The sequence below is a fragment of the Primulina eburnea genome, chromosome 14 (assembly GCF_022965805.1).
Source record: "Primulina eburnea isolate SZY01 chromosome 14, ASM2296580v1, whole genome shotgun sequence".
NCBI lineage: Eukaryota > Viridiplantae > Streptophyta > Magnoliopsida > Lamiales > Gesneriaceae > Primulina > Primulina eburnea.
The window spans coordinates 29,282,071-29,303,423 of NC_133114.1; the positions used below are offsets into that span (position 1 = coordinate 29,282,071).

General features: G+C 34.2%; 4 protein-coding genes across 4 annotated transcripts; 3 read left to right on the top strand and 1 right to left on the bottom strand.

Moving 5' to 3' along the window:
- Positions 1-204: 204 nt before the first annotated feature.
- On the top strand, positions 205-5,234 carry LOC140811572 (probable serine/threonine-protein kinase At1g54610). Its single transcript, XM_073169529.1, has 8 exons — positions 205-1,246; positions 1,639-1,923; positions 2,020-2,337; positions 2,488-2,715; positions 2,933-3,033; positions 3,246-3,360; positions 4,036-4,500; positions 4,787-5,234. Exons 1-8 carry the CDS (start codon positions 839-841, stop codon positions 4,961-4,963), a joined length of 2,097 nt encoding a protein of 698 aa, XP_073025630.1. The 5' UTR covers positions 205-838; the 3' UTR covers positions 4,964-5,234.
- A 1,538-nt stretch (positions 5,235-6,772) lies between these two features.
- Positions 6,773-9,341, bottom strand: LOC140811573 (wax ester synthase/diacylglycerol acyltransferase 4-like). The gene is made up of 5 exons (XM_073169530.1): positions 9,048-9,341; positions 8,275-8,853; positions 7,489-7,845; positions 7,266-7,403; positions 6,773-7,119 (listed from the first exon to the last, which is right to left on the bottom strand). Exons 1-5 carry the CDS (start codon positions 9,249-9,251, stop codon positions 6,973-6,975), a joined length of 1,425 nt encoding a protein of 474 aa, XP_073025631.1. The 5' UTR covers positions 9,252-9,341; the 3' UTR covers positions 6,773-6,972.
- A 5,023-nt stretch (positions 9,342-14,364) lies between these two features.
- LOC140812305 (trans-resveratrol di-O-methyltransferase-like) lies at positions 14,365-15,986 on the top strand. The gene is made up of 2 exons (XM_073170540.1): positions 14,365-15,201; positions 15,524-15,986. The coding sequence occupies exons 1-2, from the start codon at positions 14,425-14,427 to the stop codon at positions 15,824-15,826; spliced, it is 1,080 nt and encodes a 359-aa protein (XP_073026641.1). The 5' UTR covers positions 14,365-14,424; the 3' UTR covers positions 15,827-15,986.
- Positions 15,987-19,516: 3,530 nt separating this feature from the next.
- Positions 19,517-21,187, top strand: LOC140812221 (eugenol O-methyltransferase-like). The gene is made up of 2 exons (XM_073170443.1): positions 19,517-20,369; positions 20,710-21,187. Exons 1-2 carry the CDS (start codon positions 19,746-19,748, stop codon positions 21,010-21,012), a joined length of 927 nt encoding a protein of 308 aa, XP_073026544.1. The 5' UTR covers positions 19,517-19,745; the 3' UTR covers positions 21,013-21,187.
- The last annotated feature ends 166 nt before the right edge of the window (positions 21,188-21,353 follow it).

Sequence of the window (21,353 nt, forward strand, 5' to 3'; positions counted from 1 at the left end):
TATGTAGAAATATATTGTTTTCTTGAATACAATTATTAATTTTATTTTGTACATTATTTTCGGACCATCCAAAACGAAAAGAAATTTGTTCAAAGAGAAAAAGAAAAAGAGAGGTTAAAAATAATAAAGAACATTACCAATCTGTAGTTGGAAAAGGACAGTCCCACGCCGTCATCAAGTCTTGACTGTGAATCTGTGTTATATATATGTATATATATGCGCGCGTGTACAGAGAGTAGAGAGAAGGAAACTTGCCGGCATTCATCGTTTCTCTCTAAATAAGATAGGATTTGTGTTCTAGAGTATCTTATTTTTGTTAATTTTTATTAAGCGTGTTGAATAGTCAATAGCACAGCTCATTAATTTTATTCAAGACCCAGTCTTTTTCATCATTCTTTGAAGAATTTTGTGGCAGGTAATCAACAATTCCTCAATCTGCGCAGACTGTTTCTGGGCTTGCTTCGTTTTTGTTAAAGATTTGAGTTTGTTCGAGAATCTGGTAATTGATTTTCTTTGATCCGGTTTTAAAGTTTGATTCTTTTTCAATATACTGTTGTGCGTGAAGCTATGGCGTAAATTATGGCTCCTTGGTTTGTGGTTTTGAATGGTCGAAGAAGCTGATTTTTCATTTCAAAGTCCGGTCGGGTGTTGCATGAGAGTATTCGATTTTGTATTGAATTGGTTCTTGATTTATGTGGTTGGATTCACCTTAATTATATGGTGGATGCCATTTTCTTCACGGGTTTCTGAAAACTGAGAAATTTTGAAGATATTATACAGTGGATTGACTGTTATTTACGAGTTTGGAAGAGGGGTGTGATTGTTATTGGTGAAAACTATGGGTTGTGTGTGTGGTAAAGCTTCTTCAGTAATCAAAGACAGTGAGGAGAGTCCTAAGCAGAGAGAATTGATTAGGAAAACATCAGAATTACGCGCGGCTCGAGCGATTTCCTCAAAAAGAGATGAGAGCTTCCGTCTGAAGGAGAACTTGGAGAATCGTAGTGTAAGAATTGGATTGATTGATAAAAAAGTAAACGGATCAAGAAGGGTGAGAGATGATTACTATGACAAGAAAAGAGAAGCCCCTGAAGCCGCGAACAATTTTCCTTTAGTGGCAAATATTCCTAAAGCTGTAGAAGGAGAACAGCTTGCAGCTGGATGGCCATCTTGGCTCGTTGCAGGGGCAGGTGAAGCTATTCGGGGATGGATACCCCGTAAAGCAGACACTTTTGAAAAGCTTGATAAGGTATTTTTTGGTCTTCTTGTTAAATTCATTACAAGATATGTACTTTCTATAGTGTGAAAGTATGATCTGAATGCCTTTTCTAAATCAAAGTAAAGCATGTAGTTTTCACAGAAATTCGAGAGTTGAAGGTTTTATCAACTAAATTGTTTCTGAAGTATGCTGGTCTTGTTCCTTTAGTTCAGGGTTACCTGGGATTTGCGGAGAAGCATATCCAATGGATGCATCCAAGAATGAAAGCCGTGTGCATATTCCAAAATTTGTCATTTTTTTGTAGTGAAAAATATCTCTTCCGTTCATATACATGCAAGGGACTGGCCAGGGATTTGTGTTCGGTGTTCCATTTTTATGTGATTTGTTTTGGGTTCTTTTGTGATAGCATTTTATAATTGCAGATAGGCCAGGGTACTTACAGTAGCGTGTACAAGGGTCGTGATCTCCTGCAAAACAAAGTTGTTGCTCTTAAAAAAGTTCGTTTTGATAATATGGATCCAGAAAGTGTCAAATTTATGGTCAGGGAGATTCTTATTTTGCGAAGCCTTGATCATCCAAATATAATCAAACTGGAAGGCTTGGTCACTTCAAGAACATCATCCAGTTTATATCTCGTTTTTGAATATATGGAACATGATCTCACTGGACTCGCTTCACTCCCTGGAGTCAAGTTTACAGAAGCGCAGGTAAATTTTTGTGATGAATTCTTCTATCTTGTTTCCTGTCTTAAATGCAACACTAATTGGAAAAATTGTATTTTTGGTTTCTGGTTTATTTTTTAGGTGAAGTGCTACATGCAGCAGCTGTTGTCTGGATTAGATTATTGTCATAATCGTGGTGTCCTGCATCGAGATATTAAGGGTTCAAATCTTTTAATTGATAATAATGGCATCTTGAAGATCGCCGATTTTGGCTTAGCATGTTGTTTTGATAGTCGTCAAAGTGTTCCATTAACAAGCCGTGTTGTGACTTTATGGTATCGGCCACCAGAACTTTTACTTGGAGCAACTCAGTACGGAGTCGCTGTGGATTTATGGAGTACTGGCTGTATCCTTGGAGAATTATGTGTCGGCAAGCCCATCATGCCTGGAAGGACAGAGGTATTATTTGGAACATGGCTTTTAGCATGCGAACCCATAATTTCTGGATACTTATCTAGTGAATTTTAGTCTATGTTTGTTCTTTTCTTGCATATACGGCTCATTCCTTTGGCAGTTCTTTTCATAAGGCTAGTCTTATAACTTTTTTAGGTTGAGCAATTGCATAAGATATTCAAGCTTTGTGGTTCTCCCTCCGAGGATTACTGGAGGAGGTCAAAATTACCTCATTCGACTGTGTTTAAGCCAGTTCAGCCATATAGACGACGAGTTGCTGAAACATTTAAGGATCTTCCTGCTGCTGCCGTGAGCCTCATGGAGACCTTACTCTCAATTGATCCTTCTGGTCGAAGTACTGCTGCTAGTGCTCTCAAAAGTGAGGTTAGTTCTGTCCATCTCTTCCTTTCTCTCTATATATATACATATATATGTATGTGTGCGTGCGCGCGTGTGTGGATACATTTGCCACCATCCTGGAATTATCTATGAGGGCTTAGATAGTAGTTGGCCGATGTCCCTTTGTCCAATTTAGGATAAGGTCTTGGCTTATGGATATCATATTGTGCTCTATGTTCTTTTGTTTATTATTTTTTTACAGTTCTTCTCAACAAAGCCATTTGCTTGCTCTCCATCAAGTTTACCGAAGTACCCTCCAAGCAAAGAAATAGATGCAAAACTACGGGAAGAGGAAGCAAGAAGGTATGTTCTGAGACGAGATTGTGATTTCTATTTTTGGGTACTTATTTGTGAAAAATAAGTTTCTTTAGTTTTGGTCTATTGCAAATTAAGCCTTCTAAAGATATATTGGCACTAAATGGGACCCTAAGTAAGGGACAAAGGGGTGAAAGGACATTGTTACTTAATTTTGCTTGCTGGCTTGTTAGCTTGTATTTTGAACTATATTTTTACAGGCTAGGAATCCATGGAGTTAAGGGACAAAGGGGTGCAAATGAATTCAAAAGAATGAAGGAATTTCAAGCTGCTCCAGTACCCGATACTAATGCCGAGTTAGCAAGATCGATGCAGGTATTTGATAGATTCAGTCTTAAACTCAAATAAACAAAACTTAATTCAATGTTCAAACCTAAAGGATTGTTTTAGATGTTAGTGCTTCTGCTTTAATTTTCCCTTCCCGAATCAATCTTCAAGCCGTGTTGTGGAGAATTCAAACTACAGCAGCTTCCTCCTGAACATATATTTAGTAATTACTACTGGTCCTCTTGGCACATAATTAGTGCGTATATATATATATATCTACATTAAATTTCAGTGTCCCGTCATATGTTGAATTTGATTATTTTTCTTTTTTCAATTTTCATAAAAAAAGGTAGCATGGGTATTTTTTGGGAAATTTTTTTTGGTAGTATTGGAAACCAAAAATAATTACTTTAATGGTCTGACCCTTAATAATACAGTGGATTAATAGGCTTTGGTATGGGGTTTTATCATATGTAAATCCTCCACCTTTATGATGAAAGCTCGATTCTTTTTCTAAGAAGCTTTTTAGTCCTCACTCTTAGATCTATCTGTTATCATGATATAGGAAACTTTGTAGTTTTTGGATGGCACGTACTGGAATTCAAATACATGTTTGTACTCGTTTCTTCCGGTCCATTCTTCCCCGATCCCATTTTTTCCCCTTTTTTTTCTGTGGCCTGATAAATTGGAATCTGGCATTTTTCTATGCCTTTTTTCCCCCAGAGGAGGCAAGGCCATCCTAATTCGAAGAGCCGGAGCGAAATGTTAAACTCTCAGGAGGAAGAAGCTGCTTCAGGTTTTCCAGTTGATACCGCGCAGCCTGTACAAGGTATGATAGAAATGAGCAAAGATCATCCCCAGAAACACCCGGAAAGATATTCTCATTCAGGGCCCCTTGCCCCAGGAGTGGGGTGGACGTACTCTGGCAGGAAAAACGACGATATTTCCGCTGGTTCTACTAGAAGTGATTTATCCTCACTGTCAGGTTTGGTAGCATCCAGGGCTTTTGCAACAGCTGAATCCCGAGACGAGTGGGCTTCACATGCAGAAGCTGCAAGTCAAGCAGGTAGACTTTCCGAATCATTTGGAGATCCATCGAGGAAGCAGGATCGAAAACATCCCAGGCGTATCTTTTCTGGCACCCGACAAATAGAAAATGGAAGAACCAGTACAAAAGAACCAGTTATAGTAAGCTTCAGCATTAAACTTGAAAAACACCTTGTTTTTGTCTCATAATTTCATCATCTTTCTACAGCTGCCCGAAATGATTGCCTAATCTCCTAGTAGCTTCCATTTTACGCATACTGTCTGGAGTAGTGGGAATATCCAGGGATTTGGGAGAGGGTTGATGTAATAGAATTTAGGGAGAAATATACTTTTCTAAAAAAATTGGATCGCCTCCTATCCCTGCGGGATCCACCTTTGTTGATTTGTTTGGCTTATATAAAAAGGCTTTCATGTTTTCTCTCCTCAGGATGGACATGGCAACAAAGAGAGAAAATATCATTTCTCAGGTCCAATACTTGTCCCTTCAAATAATATAGACCAGGTTCTTAAGGAGCATGATCGCCGGATCCAAGAAGTCGCGCGACGCATGAGGCACGAGAAAGCAAAAATTGGTAGAGCCCGGCCTCAGGAGGCGCGTGTTTAAGTTTCATCCCTACCATGTAAATAGATGGTTTTAGTGTATATTTATTCTGATCATTGAGAATTAATGTTTCTATATTTTCAATATCATGGTCAAATCTTTGCATGAAATGAAATTGCAAGATAATTGGTTGCTGTAATGCGATGTAGTGATGTTCGGTAAAAAATTTTGCATTTTTGGCGTCGTATTTATAGAATTTTCGATTTTAGTTCTATATCTATGGAGTTCTCCAATGTAGCCCCTTTCTCAATCCTATAATAAACGAATTTGGTCATATTCCCCGAAAATTCTTTACTTTGACATTTTAGTGGTCATAAGAAAAACATGTACCCGTGCAAATGACAAATTTCTTTTAAATATAAAAGAATATATACATGTATAAATAAATATATTGTCTGACGTCGGGACATGGGTGATCGTCGGTGTCATGAGGTTGCATGGACAATGAGCGGTTTTTAGCAGGTTTCTAAGCTAAAGGAATATGAATGAAGGGAATGAGAACATGAATGAACCGATTTATTATCGAAATGAACCGATCCAATACCTACCTAGTCACATCCTTCCTCCAAAGCCGAAGTATATAAATCTCAGGAATGGATGACACCTTGTTACGAATTAAAACTGTAACTGCATGCCCACATACAATTCCTCTAAACTCGAATATGACAACTACACACAGTGGTACACTCGTCTCTGTCAAATGTCGAGGGAAACACTATTTTTTTTTTTTTTTAAAAAAAATGAACTTATATATTTTAAGATTGACAATTGCACCCTTCAATTTTTTTAAGTTTGCGTATTGCACCCTCGAGAAAAATGGTTGGGAGGATTCAAAACGAGGGCCTGGTATAAGATGAAATGAGGGTAAGATGAAATGTGGGTTGGATCGGGGGTGATCGTTATTGGGCTTATGGCAGAAGAGTCCGAGAAATATATGTATATCATTTTGGACTGAAAAATAATAAAAAGTTAATTTCTTTGGCTAATTTTCGTACATTTTTTTTAAAAATCTTTCTTCACAACTTTGATTTAGTACTATTTTTAAATTAGCTAGATCCATCTTATAATTCCACATGGATGTCAGAAATCTGATTATAATAATGTAACTAACATTATAATTACTTGATATACATTATAATTTTAAAATATAAAATAAATAGCATAAGTTAACTAATAATTAACAACGTGATGGGATTAATGGGGCAGCAAATGCAGTATAAATTTGCGAGTCGCTTAAGTAGGCAGTTTCAAAGTTTTAAATTATTAGAAATAAATTTATTTTTCAAAAAAAAAAGTATAGTTAAATTTTAATGACTAAAATAATATTTTTGGTTCTCTAACTTTCAAAGTTTGATTTTGTTGCGGTAATTTTGATTTTTTTTTTTTTTGTCTTTTAGTTTTATTTCATTGGAGTGTTGGTAATGATTCGATTTCAGATTTTATATGTCAAAAACTGAACAGACCAAGAAAATCCAAATTTAATTAGTTTAATAATTTTATGTATATTTTTTAAAATTATATGTTTTATGAAATGATACTTAGTAAATTAAGAATCATTTCGATACAAAGTCGTTGATTGGTATTTATTAAAATCATCTAAACTTTACATTTAAATATTGTACGAAAAAATTAACTAAAACGATAATATATAAAATTTTAACATATATTTTAATTATTAGTCGTTAAACATAACATAAAACCAAAACAAAAAATATCGGATTATATATTTCTAAAACTGAAATAATTTGCGTAAAATCGAAAGGAACCGATCGATAGTTTTGTAACACTCGTTAAAGGTCAAATACCTTGCCCTGATAATAAGTAAACTATTTTTTTTTTTTTTGAATTTATAAAACGACATTAACTTGTCCAAAATTAATTATATTCTAGCTCCATCCATATGAATTTCTAGTTAAAAGCAAAAATCGAGAGCAAACAAGTAATTGATATAAAATAAATCCCATATAGGGGACCAGCCAGCTGGTGATATTCTTGAGAGACAGGTACTTGATTTACGGAGAGTCGAGCGCAGCGCTGTAGATTGATTCAAACGCGTATTCTATACATGATTTGAACTTATTTGGATCCATGAAATCTTTCTCCATCGTCATTGCAATTCTCAGCTTCCCCACATAACTCACCAGTGTCACCGACAAGCTCTGCGATACCAATAAATATAATTCATCCATACCATATCGTGTTGTGTCCATTGTCCAATAACAAATACGTAGATTATCGACTAAAGAAATGTATGTCGTCGTTTATATATTCTAGCTTATAATGAGATGATATTTGCGACTTTTACCTGAGGCGGCCCCGCCACGGCGAAGTACATTCCTTTAACTGGCTGGCCGACCAAGGCCATTTGTTCCACAGGCCCTATCACATTGGAAATTGCCATACTTGTGTTCTTTAACGTTCCATGGATGTATTCAGCTGTTGCCTGTTCAATTATTCATGTCACAAAAAATTAATCAATACATAAACTTGATTACAGAATTCCCATTAATCGCGAAACCGGGCAGTACCTCGGGGCCTCGGATCTTTCTGATGAGATTGAGCAACTGGCCAGTTAAATGAACCGCAGCAGAGTTCTTCTGTCTCTTGATCAATTGATGTGCTTTCTTGATGAATATTAGAGGGCTATCCGATTCGTCTTTTTTCGTCAATTTCGGTATGGAAACTAGCAAGAACGCGAAACGATTCCCCCAGGGCGTTTCTGATCCAGGCTTGATCATTTCGTTCACTGACTGGTAGCCCCCGATGGCCCTTGTGTTGAACAACACGAGTGATGTACATTTTGCTTCGCCGTATTCTTTACTTGTCTTTTGCATGTATAGACGGGTCCCATATGTGATTATTCCCGTAATCACATCATTCAGCGTCTGTAAGGATGAAAATAAAAATCTTACTACGAACTTTCATGTAATAAATGCGGTACTAATTTCGACGTTTACGGGCTGGAAAAAAAATCTAAGTTTATTGCATAATAAATCATTTTCTATGTCGATTTTATACCAATCAATTCTTGTCGTACCATTTCTGAATGCGTAAGCTAATAATAATGCATGGGCTCCACGTCACTTGATGGTTTTTACATGAAAAATATCCTTACATCTAGCTTTGTAATATAATTCAAAATAATGCATAGTATAAAATATGTTTTTAATAATTAAAATGTCTTCTATTCTGTAAGTCCAGCACAAGCTATATATGTTAAAGAGGCAAAAGGAAACATGTCTACATAGACCAGGGAAAATCAAATGTTTCAAAATTTTGGAGATCCACTTATACTAGCATAAATTAAGACTTACCACATTAAGTTTGGTCTTGATTTGTCTCATACGATCGATGGAAAAGGTCGTTGTACATGTCACAATAGGTCGGAATTCGACTCCATCGACACCGGATCTGATAGGAGATATTTCGTCTTGAATCAAATTACTCTTGAAGATGTTCCATCCAAAATCATAAACCGTGTATGTCAACCCCGAAAAGAACTTGGGGACACATCGTAAAAATCCGTAGCCTCGACCGGTACCGTGATCCTTCGAGTTCGATTTACGTGAAGGAAATGTTAATGGCAACAAAGGGTTGTCCACTCTTTGAAGACAAGATAAAAGGGCTCCCATTAAAGAGTAGCCGTCACCTAGTGAATGGTGAAGCTTGAAAATTACATTCCCAGCTGAGGTTTTGGTAGGGTATTTGAATATGTGAATTTCCCACAAGGGCCTGTTTGGTGGGAACTCTTCCATCGCTAGCTTTGACAGGTAATTGGTGAAGAATTCGTCGTAGAAATCAATTGACATATCACTCGGCAAAGTGGGCAGAGTTACGTGCTCTTCCAGATTGACATCAACTTTTTTCCATTTCTTCACTCCTTTATCTGTAACCTGTAGCATAAAATCAAGATTTATACATCAAGCACGCTCATTACACTATTTTCAAGCTTAATCACTCTTTACTATCGTTTTGGTCATACAATATTCTTGATTTAATTTGATTGAAAAAATAATCATGGTAGTAATATAATATTAAACAGATCGAAAAAACAATAAATAAGACAAGAAAATCATATATAACTAACCATGATCGAAGAAAACCTTGGATTAACAGGCAAAAACACATCTCTAAGAAGCTGCATGGTCATGGAGTCATCAATGGGCAACTCGAACTCCATAACCCCAAGAATCGACAGAGATAGCGCCGAGCTTTTCAAGTACTGCGCACTCGGGCTCATTGGTTCAAATGTTTCTTCCTCCTGAAAGCACTCCATGTTCTTCACCGACATCTCTCTTCAATCTACAATAACTTATTGACCAGTTCCCTTTTGTTACCAACAAACACTTTTGCTAGTGAAGTACTTGGAATTAATTTTCTTGCTGCATCGAGTGTCCTTTTTATAGTACTACAAACATGACACACAAAGAGGTGCTGCCACATATTGGCGAGGCGGGCTAGAAGTAGTCAACGGAAGTGGGTAGCATGGGGCAGAGAGACGTAATAAGTGACTGTAAAAACGAGTAGTACCGGTTCATGCTCATAATTAAAGCGGGCCTAGTTATTACGTTCCCCCGCGGATCGATCGACGTCGTAAATTGGATCGTCTTACGTTTCTGTTCATACTTAGCATCTGAATTAGTCTCATACGTGTTTGCGTATTAAATTCTCTGCCGCGAGCTGACCCCTTCAACGGGACAGGTTAGCTTTTCCTTAAAACATTCAGCTTTTTCTTCATTCTTGTTAACCGGTTTAGGTTGCCTATTTCATATTATGATTTGAACTATTTGAAATATAAGCTCAAAAATTAATTATTTGAGATTTGAAATTCATTACAAGTTATATTTGTTCAAACAAATTATGATATTTGAAATATAGAACTTCAAATAATCCCTAGCTTCATATAATCAAATCAATCAATCTAAATACACATTGAATGGTCTCTCTCTCTCTCCTTCTTCTTCTTCTTTTTTTTTAATAAAAAAATTGTTTCATTTTCATTTTCATTGGTTGACTAAACTATCGATGAGGTTGACATCGCCCATATTAGTTTACTAATTCTCGTCCATGTTTTCACATTTCATACGTCCCCACACTATATATTGCGAGTGTCTGAACAGTTTCACTAAGGTAATCATGTGGTTAATTCTTCATTTATTTAGATAAAATGGTTATTGATTTTTTTTAAAATTAGTTTATTCTTATTTATTCATTTTCCATATTTTTTAAAAGACAAAATTGAACATGCTAGATAGACGGAAGTATTCAATTTTTTTGCTATTCAATTTTTTTGTCTCCATATGCATATGCTATATTATTAGTGTAAAATTTATTGATTGTATAGATGACCTCTTCAAAAAAATTAAATTTGTTCATTAACTTACAAATGAGCTAATATACAATTGTTGACCCCAAACTAGAGATTTTTATTTCCCCAAACTTTGTATTAACGTCAAAAGTACATTTTTTAATCATATATATATATATAATTCAAAATTTCTTAAATTATAAGGAAAAAACCATTATATATTTAATAATGATTATGAAATGATTAACATAAAAAAGAATTATGAAATGATTATCTGGCCGTGTGCCAATATTTTCTTGCCAAAAATTGAACTGCATTTATTTTAAAAGATTTTTTGTTTGAAAACTTAAGTTATATCATTATCAATAGTTATATTAGTTAATTAATAAGAACTTGATCCTCCAGCTTCCTATCAAAGAATGGTAGTACACTTAGATTACCTGTATATGGTCATAAAATTATTTTCAAACAAACTTATAAAATATAAAATAATATTCTAAATGACATGCAAAGTTTTCTATATATTGTACAAACAAAAATGAATTGACAAAAACTTGTGTGAAACGGTTTTATGAGTCGTATTTTTTGATACAGATATCTTATTTAGGTCATCAATGAAAAAATATTACTTTTTATGTGAATATCGGTAGGATTGACCCGTCTAACAGATAAAGTATCGTGAGACTGTCTCACAAGAGACATATTCAAATGAAATTTGGTGGAACTGGTGATTACTTTCATATAAAACTTAGGTATTAAATAAGTGGAATTTATATGTTTTTCCAAAGTAGTTGAACATTTTGTAAACATGCAAGTTAATCAATTACCTATTTCGTAGTAATGCTTAAACCAACTATCACAAGTAAACCCTTTCTATTTGTTGTTTGCATTTCTTGCATGAACGATGAAGTGTAACATTGGCCAAAAGATATAGAAATCTGGGGTTACGTACCATGTAATTATTTAGACTACCACTTCCAAAATAATTGAATGCTCGTTCAGTGGCTCAAGACTTGATTCAAATTACTGCTGGCAAGCATTATTGACTTTGAGAGTTGAATTTCCTTTGTTAAACTCTAATAAGCGTATAATTAAAGTTGATAAACAAAGTTTGCATATTTTACATTTATATTTTAGAAATTTGAGAAATTATGTGATACAAACCAATTTCATAACATGTCAAAAATTTATGTCGCGTTTTCTAAGAAAAATAAATCAATAACAGTAACCACATGTGGGGAGTTATAGATTTTACAAAACTATAGAGAATCGACTATCTTATTATTGGTCGAGATGTGAGCAATTGAGAAGTCTAAGATATGTTATTGTGCTTGAGTGAGTCTCATGTGAGACCGTCTCACGGATCTTAATCTGTGAGACGGGTCAACCCTACACATATTCACAATAAAAAGTAATACTCTTAGCATAAAAAGTAATACTTTCTAATTAATGGATAACACAAATAAGAGATCTGTCTCACAAATACGACCCGTAAGACCGTCTCACACAAGTTGTACCTTGGGGGATATAGTTGCATGAAGAAAAATATGGAGACATATAGTGGGGGAGAGAGAAAATGTGTATTGTTGGACAAATTCAAGTCTAAACGAGTTGCTCATATTACATTAATGTTCTTTTCTAGATTTATCCATAAATAAAATGTAGGGTATTTAAGTCCACTCGTTAAAATGACCAAAGTAGTTTTTTCAATAGATTCATGCATTATTAAATAGTAGTATCATAGAAATTATGTTCGAAAAAAGTTTAAAATATAAGAACCTAAAAATTGAAAATATAAAATTCAAAAATAGAACCACGGAGGAAAAAAAAATAGAAATAAGAGAAATAGAAGTAGGACAAATTGAGATAAATTGGTTTAGGATTTACCTTGTATTTTTATTATTTTCTTTGTATGTATTATTATTCTTGTTTTTATATTACTAAACAAATTTCTTTTGACAAATTAGAGGGGCTGACCGCTGGCAGTTAAACTATCTAAATAAGGAAATTTCCAGTGAGGCCTAGATGGGGAAGGGATGTGGCGGCGGAATTTGGAGTACGGGGTTTGCGATTGTGAAAGAAATAAATTGTTATTGAATATTGTGGTGTGGGTGAGCGGGGTAGGGGTGGGGGTGCCGGGTGCCTGCATCCATCTTTGGACCATATGGTAAGGTAGGTTTAATATTTATATCTTATTGTATTAGTTCGAAGTTTATCTAATACGTACTGAAATATGACATTAAAATTATAAGTTAAAAAACTACTGGATCAGTTAGCACAAATTAATTAATTTTTTAAAATAATAAGAAACGCGATGATTAAACTTTTTCTTGAAGAATGATTGGTCAAATTTGTCAATTTAATTGGTTAACCATTTCAATCACTTCTAGATCGCTATATCGCATTGGCTGTGGAAGGTGTATAATCATTTAATCAAATCAAGAATATAGTGGGGAACATGGACTAGAAGGATGCATTTGGATAGGATCAACTTTAAAACTATTAAATTCGTGTTTCAAATCATTTTGAGTTGTGGATGTTTTTTATTGGGAATACAATCCAACATTACATTGAAAATATAAGAGGAAGATCGTGAATTAATAAGATAGAATGATATCTCCATTGATATAATGTCTTTTGGGTAAAGTACAAAAGTAAATACATGAGTATTTAAGTCTAAAGTGGACAATGTCATGCTTTTGTGAACATATGGAATTTTCATGACGCAACAAGTGCCTGTGGAAGCAGTCCAAAGGATGGGATCTATGAAATATGATATCGAGAAGTTCACCGGAAAGAATGATTTTTCATTCCGGAGAATCAAGAAGTGAGCTAGCTATCTTGATACAAGAGGGACTGGTAGAAGCTCTCAAGATAATGGAAAAAATGCCTGCCGCGATCAGGCACAAATATGACGTATTAGACAAAGCACACAGCTCCATAATACTCTGCTTAGGTGATAGACCAATCCCAGAAGTGGAAATAGGGGGTTTTCCGCTACATTTTTGCAAAATTGTAGGGTTTATTAGCTTATTAATTTTTATTAGGAAATTTTATGCCACTTAATATGTTTACAGGGGGTGAACGGTATTAGCCCTGTATTACATCTGCAAAAAATATTTTTTTTACCAAATATATTAAAACAAATCGAGACTTTTGAAACCATATATTATGCATATTAAAAAGAATAAAAATGAGATGAAGCTGCAATAATTTACATTAGTATAAACGAGATAAGAGCAAGAATTATTGGTGACGGCAAATGCAGCAATTTTAACAGGAGCATGCAAGATAAGCTACTTCCTCGTTTTAATTTTTAATTTTTTTTTCATATTTGAGTAAAACAACTATATGGATGCTAGTAGGAAATATAATATAATATAATACAATATAATATACCAATTAAATATTGTGTTTTTCTGCAGGTGCTATCTTCATATTGCTATAAATTGCTGTCAAATTAGATTGTGTTTGCCATTTTAACATTTTTTACTCCCATAATTGACTTTATAGATTTCGCGAATCTCTGAATCTAAAAAGAAAATTAAGCACACAAAAAATATAAATTAATTATACACCACTCGCACGTCTTCAATCATTTGGATTCTTTTAGCACAATTGTCTGATCATGTAAAATTTCTCAAAATGCTTTTGATTAGTTTCATCAAAGCATATTTAAAATATTGTCCAGGAAACTCATGCTCAGCGAACTCTATCTTTTATAAGTTTTTACCCTACAAATATGATCAACTCAAGTTATTAGCAGCAGTTATTGTGCCTATATGCTTATAAACTCACTCGTATTACCCCAACATTATAATTTCGGACAAGGTGATTAACCCAATTTTGTTGGAATAACCTTACAAGTTTATGGGAAAATTTGCACGGTACGTACGTACGCACGTAGCAGCAAATATAAACAAACAAAAACACAACAAAACCACATACATCATGTGGGATTCCACATGAATATATAACAGCACACCCTTAAAACAAAATATTAGATTTTTTTGTCGAACAAAATATATATTAGAATTTAAAATATGAATTGCAAGCAAATATTAATTAGCATATTCTTTGATATTACTATATATATAGTGTATGTATGCTAGCTTGCTAATGCATATAATATCACCAATTAGTAGTAAGTGATTCAATGGCACTGCCCGGTGAAGAAGAGTCCACTCATGAGCTTCTTATGGCTCACGCTCAAGTTTGGAATCACATCTTCAAATTCATGTTGCCCATGTCCCTAAAATGTGCGATTGAATTAAATATACCAGATATCATCAAAAATCATGGCAAGCCAATGACCCTTTCTGAATTAATCAGTGCTCTCCCCATCAACAAAGCCAAATCTCATTGCATTCATCGTATAATGCGTGTTTTGGTACATTCCAAGTTCTTCATCAAAGTTGATACCAAGAACGAAAACAAACAAAACGAGGGTTATTGGCTAACACCGTCGTCTAAACTCCTTCTGAAAGACTCGCCCTTGTGTGTTTCACCTTTTTTGCTACTCATACTCGACCCAATTCTGATGAAGCCATGCAATAGTATAAGTGAATGGTTGGCAGATGATCGTGTAACAGCGTTTGAAACGACGCATGGGTTGATGTTCTGGGAGCAAGCAAAGACAGTTAGCGGCATGAATGAGCTGTTTAATGAAGCTATGGCTGGTGATGCACGGTTCGTGAGCTGTGTAATGCTTAAAGAATTTGAGAGGTTGTTCGAAGGAGTGGACTCTTTGGTCGATGTAGGAGGTGGGACGGGGACGATGGCTAAAGCTATTTCTGATGCATTCCCTGAGATGAAGTGCACAGTTCTTGATCTCCCACATGTTGTTTCTGGCTTGGAGGGGGTCAGGAACTTGAACTATGTTGGGGGAGACATGTTCACGGAAATTCCTACAGCTGATGTTGTTTTACTAAAGGTATGTGCAATACTCTTATATTATACGTAAATATTAGATTTTTTTAGTCAAACCAATCCAATATCTGAGGACATCTCAATCAATAAATATGGCTAAAAATGAAAGTGACAGATGATTTAAAAGTCTAAAATTACAAACCTGATGAATTTTGTGCTGTTTTAATTGTAAAAATATAATCTTGTTTTTCACCCAATTAAGTACAATATGCGTCAACCTGGACAAAAAAAACATCATTTTCCCCTTCAATTTCCTTTTCTTTTTCAATATTTGACCGAATAGTCATATTGACAATACATATTCATGTGGTACAAACAATTAACAGTGGATACTACACGATTGGAACGACAAAGATTGCATCAAAATATTACAGAAATGCAAATATGCAATCCCCGGAAAGGAGAGGGGAGGAAAGGTCATAATCATCGATATAATTTTGGGGTATAACGAAGAAAACGATATAGTAAAAGAAGATCAACTCTTCTTCGATATCGCAATGATGGTTTACTTGAATGGAAAAGAAAGAAATGAGAAAGAATGGAAGAAGCTGTTTCTTGATGCTGGATTCAGTAGCTACAACATTACTCCAACATTAGGTGTGAGATCTATTATTGAAGTTTATCCTTGAATCTACCATGCATGTTTAATTTGGTGTCACTTATATATATGTCACATATATAAATAAGTAACAATTGTCGGCCCATTGTTCCATTTTAATATGTCGCCTGTCGTGAATCGTTGGATGGTTTAATTAATTTGTAAGATTCGGATGATCTTTCAATGTTGAACTGCACCGGCTTATTGGTAAAATGTGATAATATAATGTTTTGGTCTGTAATTTATTGTCCTCACTACAAGAAAAAAGGCCTACAACAACGACGAAAAACCGTTGTCGTAGGTATTTTAAAACCGTTGTAAAGCTCATGTGGTTAAAGATTGCGCTCAAAGACAACGGTTGTCGATTGTCCAAAAAAGTACGCTTATAGACAATGGTTGTCGATTGTCCAAAAAAACACGTTTATAGAACCGTTGTCATTGACCCTAAAAATCATTGTCTTTGACCTCCAAAAGACAACGATTTTTATAAAACCGCTGTCTTTTGCTTAAAAAAAGCCATACGACAACGGTTTTCACTAAAACCGTTGTTAAAATGTTTTTTAACAACAATTTTAGTGAAAATCGTTGTTGTATGTGTGTTGTTGATTAATGAATTTCTTGTAGTGCTCATAGCTCCTATTACGTCTTTGATAAACTTAGATAGTCATGTTGTCAATTTGGAACATTTCATGTTGTAATACAGAAAAAAATGGAAGTAATTATTGTGATGGAGACGCTCACAACATATATTGTGAAAAAAATCGGGAGAGAGCGATCCTTGTTTTTAAAAGATTTTAAGTGAAGTAGATTTGAAAACAAATGGTACTCACTGAACAAACATCTACTAAAATTGTTTAAAATTAAAGCAACGAGGGTCGACGACTTTTTTTATTGGTTTGATCAATTCCAAAATGGGAACCAAAATAGTGAACATGTGGTTAAGTTCTAGTTCTCAAAACTAAGAAACCTCGACCACATGAAACCGGAACTAGAATCATAATTTAATTTAAAATTTTAATATCTCTTAGTATATATATAGATACCTTAAATTATATTATTAAACTATTTAATCTTTATAAATTAAATTTTCGCCTCTTATTTTTATTTCTTGTGGAATAAAAACTAAATATTAAAATTATTTTATGACATCATTGTTAAATAATTAGTTTCATCGTCTCACATATTGTATTATTAATTTTTTTAAAAAATTTAAACGAATAAAATTTTTGTTCAAACTATAACAAAAAATATTAGAAATCGAAATCGGATCGAACCGTATCCAAGCGGTTTGATTTTGGTTCCATCTTTAATTAAAATGGAAACCATGGGTTTGGAATCGTGGTTAAGCCCTCTAGATATGGAGTCTCTAATTGAAAAAGTACAATTAATGTTTATAATAATGTATTTCTTAATAGATTGTTTCATAGTTTACATTGATTGTCCGACCATATTAAAAACCTTTTTATTGCTTAATTTAAATTTCAAATACTACAAAAAATAAAAGCTATGTTTATAAAAAATTTCATTGCAAGTAGATATTTTAAATTATCTTATTTAGCATACAAAAAACATATAATAATTTTAGATAATTACATTAATATATATTACTACTTCACAATACGTTCATGCAATCATGCTTGCATGAAGTTTTCAAGATTAATGAAGAGCATGACTCAAGGAAGCATGGAAATAATTTTTTTTCAAAACTAAAAAAATTATTGAAACTCGTAACAGAGTCTTAATTTTTATTAACGAAGGACTTTATGCTTTTTAATATTTTCTTTGACGCGACTTAATAAGATAGAATGATATCTCCAGAGTTTTGCGAAGTAATATTTTTACTTTTTAATATTCTCTTTGACGCGACTTTATTTTCTATGTGACTTAATTTTTCTTTGAATTTTTAGTCGAGTAATTTATATCTGTTTCATTATAAATGACAAAAGAACGTACTAGTTGTCTCGAACAGTTCTACTCATTCACATATCATATTATTATGTATAAGACTATCAATTAATCGAATTTAGCTGGATATGACAAAACAAAGTAAATCTTGAATTCGGTTCGAATTAGTTTTATTCGGGTTCGATTTCGAGTTCAAGCTCAAGTTTGGCTTGAAGTTTGAAAATTTTAAAAAAATTTATTTGTATTCGGTTCGAATTAAAGTTCGAGTTGAGTTCGGTTCGATGATTCGAACATGTTCGTGGACTATTCAAATCATTGTTCGAAAATAATTAATCGAAATTTATTTATTTAATATATAATTATATTATATTAATAAAATATTAAGATTCACCAACGGCTCGCGAACTATCAAATATATAATTTGGACTGCTCGAAAAAAGTTCGAACATGTTCGAGTACTTCAGCTCGAACTCGATTAGCTCGAGTACGAAACAAATATTTTTCAAGTCAGCTCGTAAACCTGCTCAATTCGTTTACATAATTAATTATGTATATATCAAGAAGATATTTTATGTGGGTCGTGAACCATATCATCCATAAACAACACAATTGTACAACCAAGTAATCTATAATATACCAAACAAAGAGATTTTTGTTTTAAAAATTATATATCATCATTAATTTTTAGTGGTGATAGGAAATTATTTTTGTCTAGGTTTACGTAAACATCTATATATTTTTTTATTAAATCAAATAACGTCTGTTTATCGTGGTATTTTCATATTGCTATAAGTCACTATCAATTCAGATTGTGCGTATCATTAATTTTAACATTGTTTACTCCCCTGATTGTGACTTGCATGTTTCACGAATCTCTTAAACCAAAAAGGAAATTAACACGGCTAAACCTAATAATACATAATGTAATCAATAATGTTCTCGATTTGAGAGAGAGCCATTCACATTTCTTCAACCATTTAGATTGTTATTTTCCCACAAATATGCCTCGTTACGTTCATGATAACGCGTTCGTGAGAATGAAATCTATTCATTCATTTAAAGAAGTTTAAATTTATCTCAAAATGCTTGCCAGTAGTTTCATCAAAGTGCATCATTTATATATATATAACCAGGGACGGAGCCACCCAAAGGTTGGGGTGGGCTCCAGTCTAGGCTAGATTTTTGGCCTACTAAAAAATATGGATGGATTAGCGACGGTTTTACTACATCCGTCGCTAAAATTTTTGAATTTATTAAAAAATTTAGCCCATAGCCCACACTAAAAAAAAGATGGATTAGCGACGGTTTTAATAAATCCGTCGCTAAAATTACGACAGTTTAGTTCTAAGCGTCGCTATATAGCGACGGTTGCGTACAAACCGTCGCCGATTTAGATCGGCGACGGTGTTTGAAAGAGCCGTCGCTAGTAGTAGTAGCATTCAGCCCAGTCTCAAATTATTTCCTGGCTACGTCGTCCCTGTATATAACGAATTCTATAAGCAGCAAACCCGTGTATCGATTTTAACCTTACAACAATTATTAACTCAAGTTAATAAAATCATTTATCGTGTGCATGCTTATAAACTGATCACTCATAATACCCCAACATTATAATTTCGGGCAAGGTGAGGATATGGACATTTTAACCAGTCGGTGGCCTCGTGAAACCACAGCAAATAGTCATAGGAGCAACACTTTAATAATTAAACAAAACCCGACAAAACCACACCCAACAGGTGGGATCCCACGATATTACACCCTTAAACAAAATAGTAGATATGAATTGTATGCAAATATTAATTAGCATATTCTTTGACATTACTATATATGGTGTATGTATGCTAGCTTCCTAATGCATACAAATATCACCAATTAGTAGTAAGTGATTCAATGGCACTGCCCGGTGAAGAAGAGTCCACTCATGAGCTTGTTATATTGCTCACGCTCAAGTATGGAATCACATCTACAAATTCATTCTGCCCATATCCCTAAAATGTGCCATTGAATTAAATATACCAGATATCATCAAAAATCATGGCAAGCCAATGACCCTTGCTGAATTAATCAGTGCTCTCCCCATCAACAAAGCCAAATCTCATTGCGTTCATCGTATAATGCGTGTTTTAGTCCATTCCAAGTTCTTCATCAAAGTTGATACCAAGGATGAAAACAAAAAAAACGAGGGTTATTGGCTAACACCGTCGTCTAATCTCCTTCTAAAAGACTCACCCTTATGTGTTGCACCTTTTTTGCTAGCCGTACTTGACCCAAATCTGATGGGGGCGTGCTATTATATAAGTGAATGGTTGGCAGATGATCATGCAACACCATTTGAAACGACGTATGGGTTTATGTTCTGGGAGAAAGCAAAGACAGCGAACAGCCTGAATGAGCTGTTCAACGAAGCCATGGCTTGTGATTCACGGTTCGTGAGCCATGTGATGCTTAAAGATTGTGGGAAATTGTTCGAGGGAGTGGAGTCTTTGGTCGATGTAGGAGGTGGAACGGGGACGATGGCTAAAGCTATTGCTGATGCATTCCCTGAGATGAAGTGCACAGTTCTTATTCTCCCACATGTTGTTTCTGGCTTGGAGGGGTTCGGTAACTTGAACTATGTTGGGGGAGACATGTTCGCGGAAATTCCTACAACTGATGTTGTTTTACTGAAGGTATGTGCAACTCTCTTATGTTATACGTAAATATGAGATTTTTTTAGTCAAACCAATCAAATATCCGAGGACATCTCAATCTATAAACATGACTAAAAAAGAAACTGACAGATGATTTAAAAGTCTAAAATTACAAACCCGATGAATTTTGCGTTGTTTTAATTGTAAAAATATATACAAAATATAATCTTGTTTTTTTACCCAAGTACAATATGTGACAACCTGGACCAAATAAAAACATCATTTTTCCTTTCAATTTCCTTTTCTTTTTTTAATATTTGACCGAACGAATAGTCATAATTGACAATATATATATTCATGTGGTACAAACAATTAACAGTGGATACTACACGATTGGAACGACAAAGATTGCATCAAAATATTACAGAAATGCAAAGATGCAATCCTCGGAAAGGAGAGGAGAGGAAAAGTGGTAATCATCGATATAGTTTTGGGGTATAACGAAGAAAACGATACAGTAAAAGAAGACCAACTCTTCTTCGACGTCGCAATCATGGTTGATCTAAATGGAAAAGAAAGAAGTGAGAGAGAATGGGAGAAGTTGTTTCTCGATGCTGGATTCAGTAGCTACAAGATCACTCCTGCCTTAGGTGTGAGATCTATCATTGAAGTTTATCCTTGAATCTACATCCATTTTTAAATATAAGTAATAATTTGTCGGTCCATTGTTCCATTTTAATATGTCGATTGGATGGTTTAATTAATTTGTACGATTCGGACGATCTTCCAATGTTGAACTGCACCGGTTTATTGGTAAAATGCGATAACAAAATGTTTTGGTCCGTAATTTATTATCCTTCTTGCTCCTATACAACAAATACATGCATCTTTGATAAACTAGATAGTCAAGTTTTCAATTTGGAATATATATATTATGTTATAATATAAAAAAAATTTATTGGAAGTAATTATTGTAATGGAAACGACCACAACATATATTGTGAAAAATAGCCTGGAGAGAAA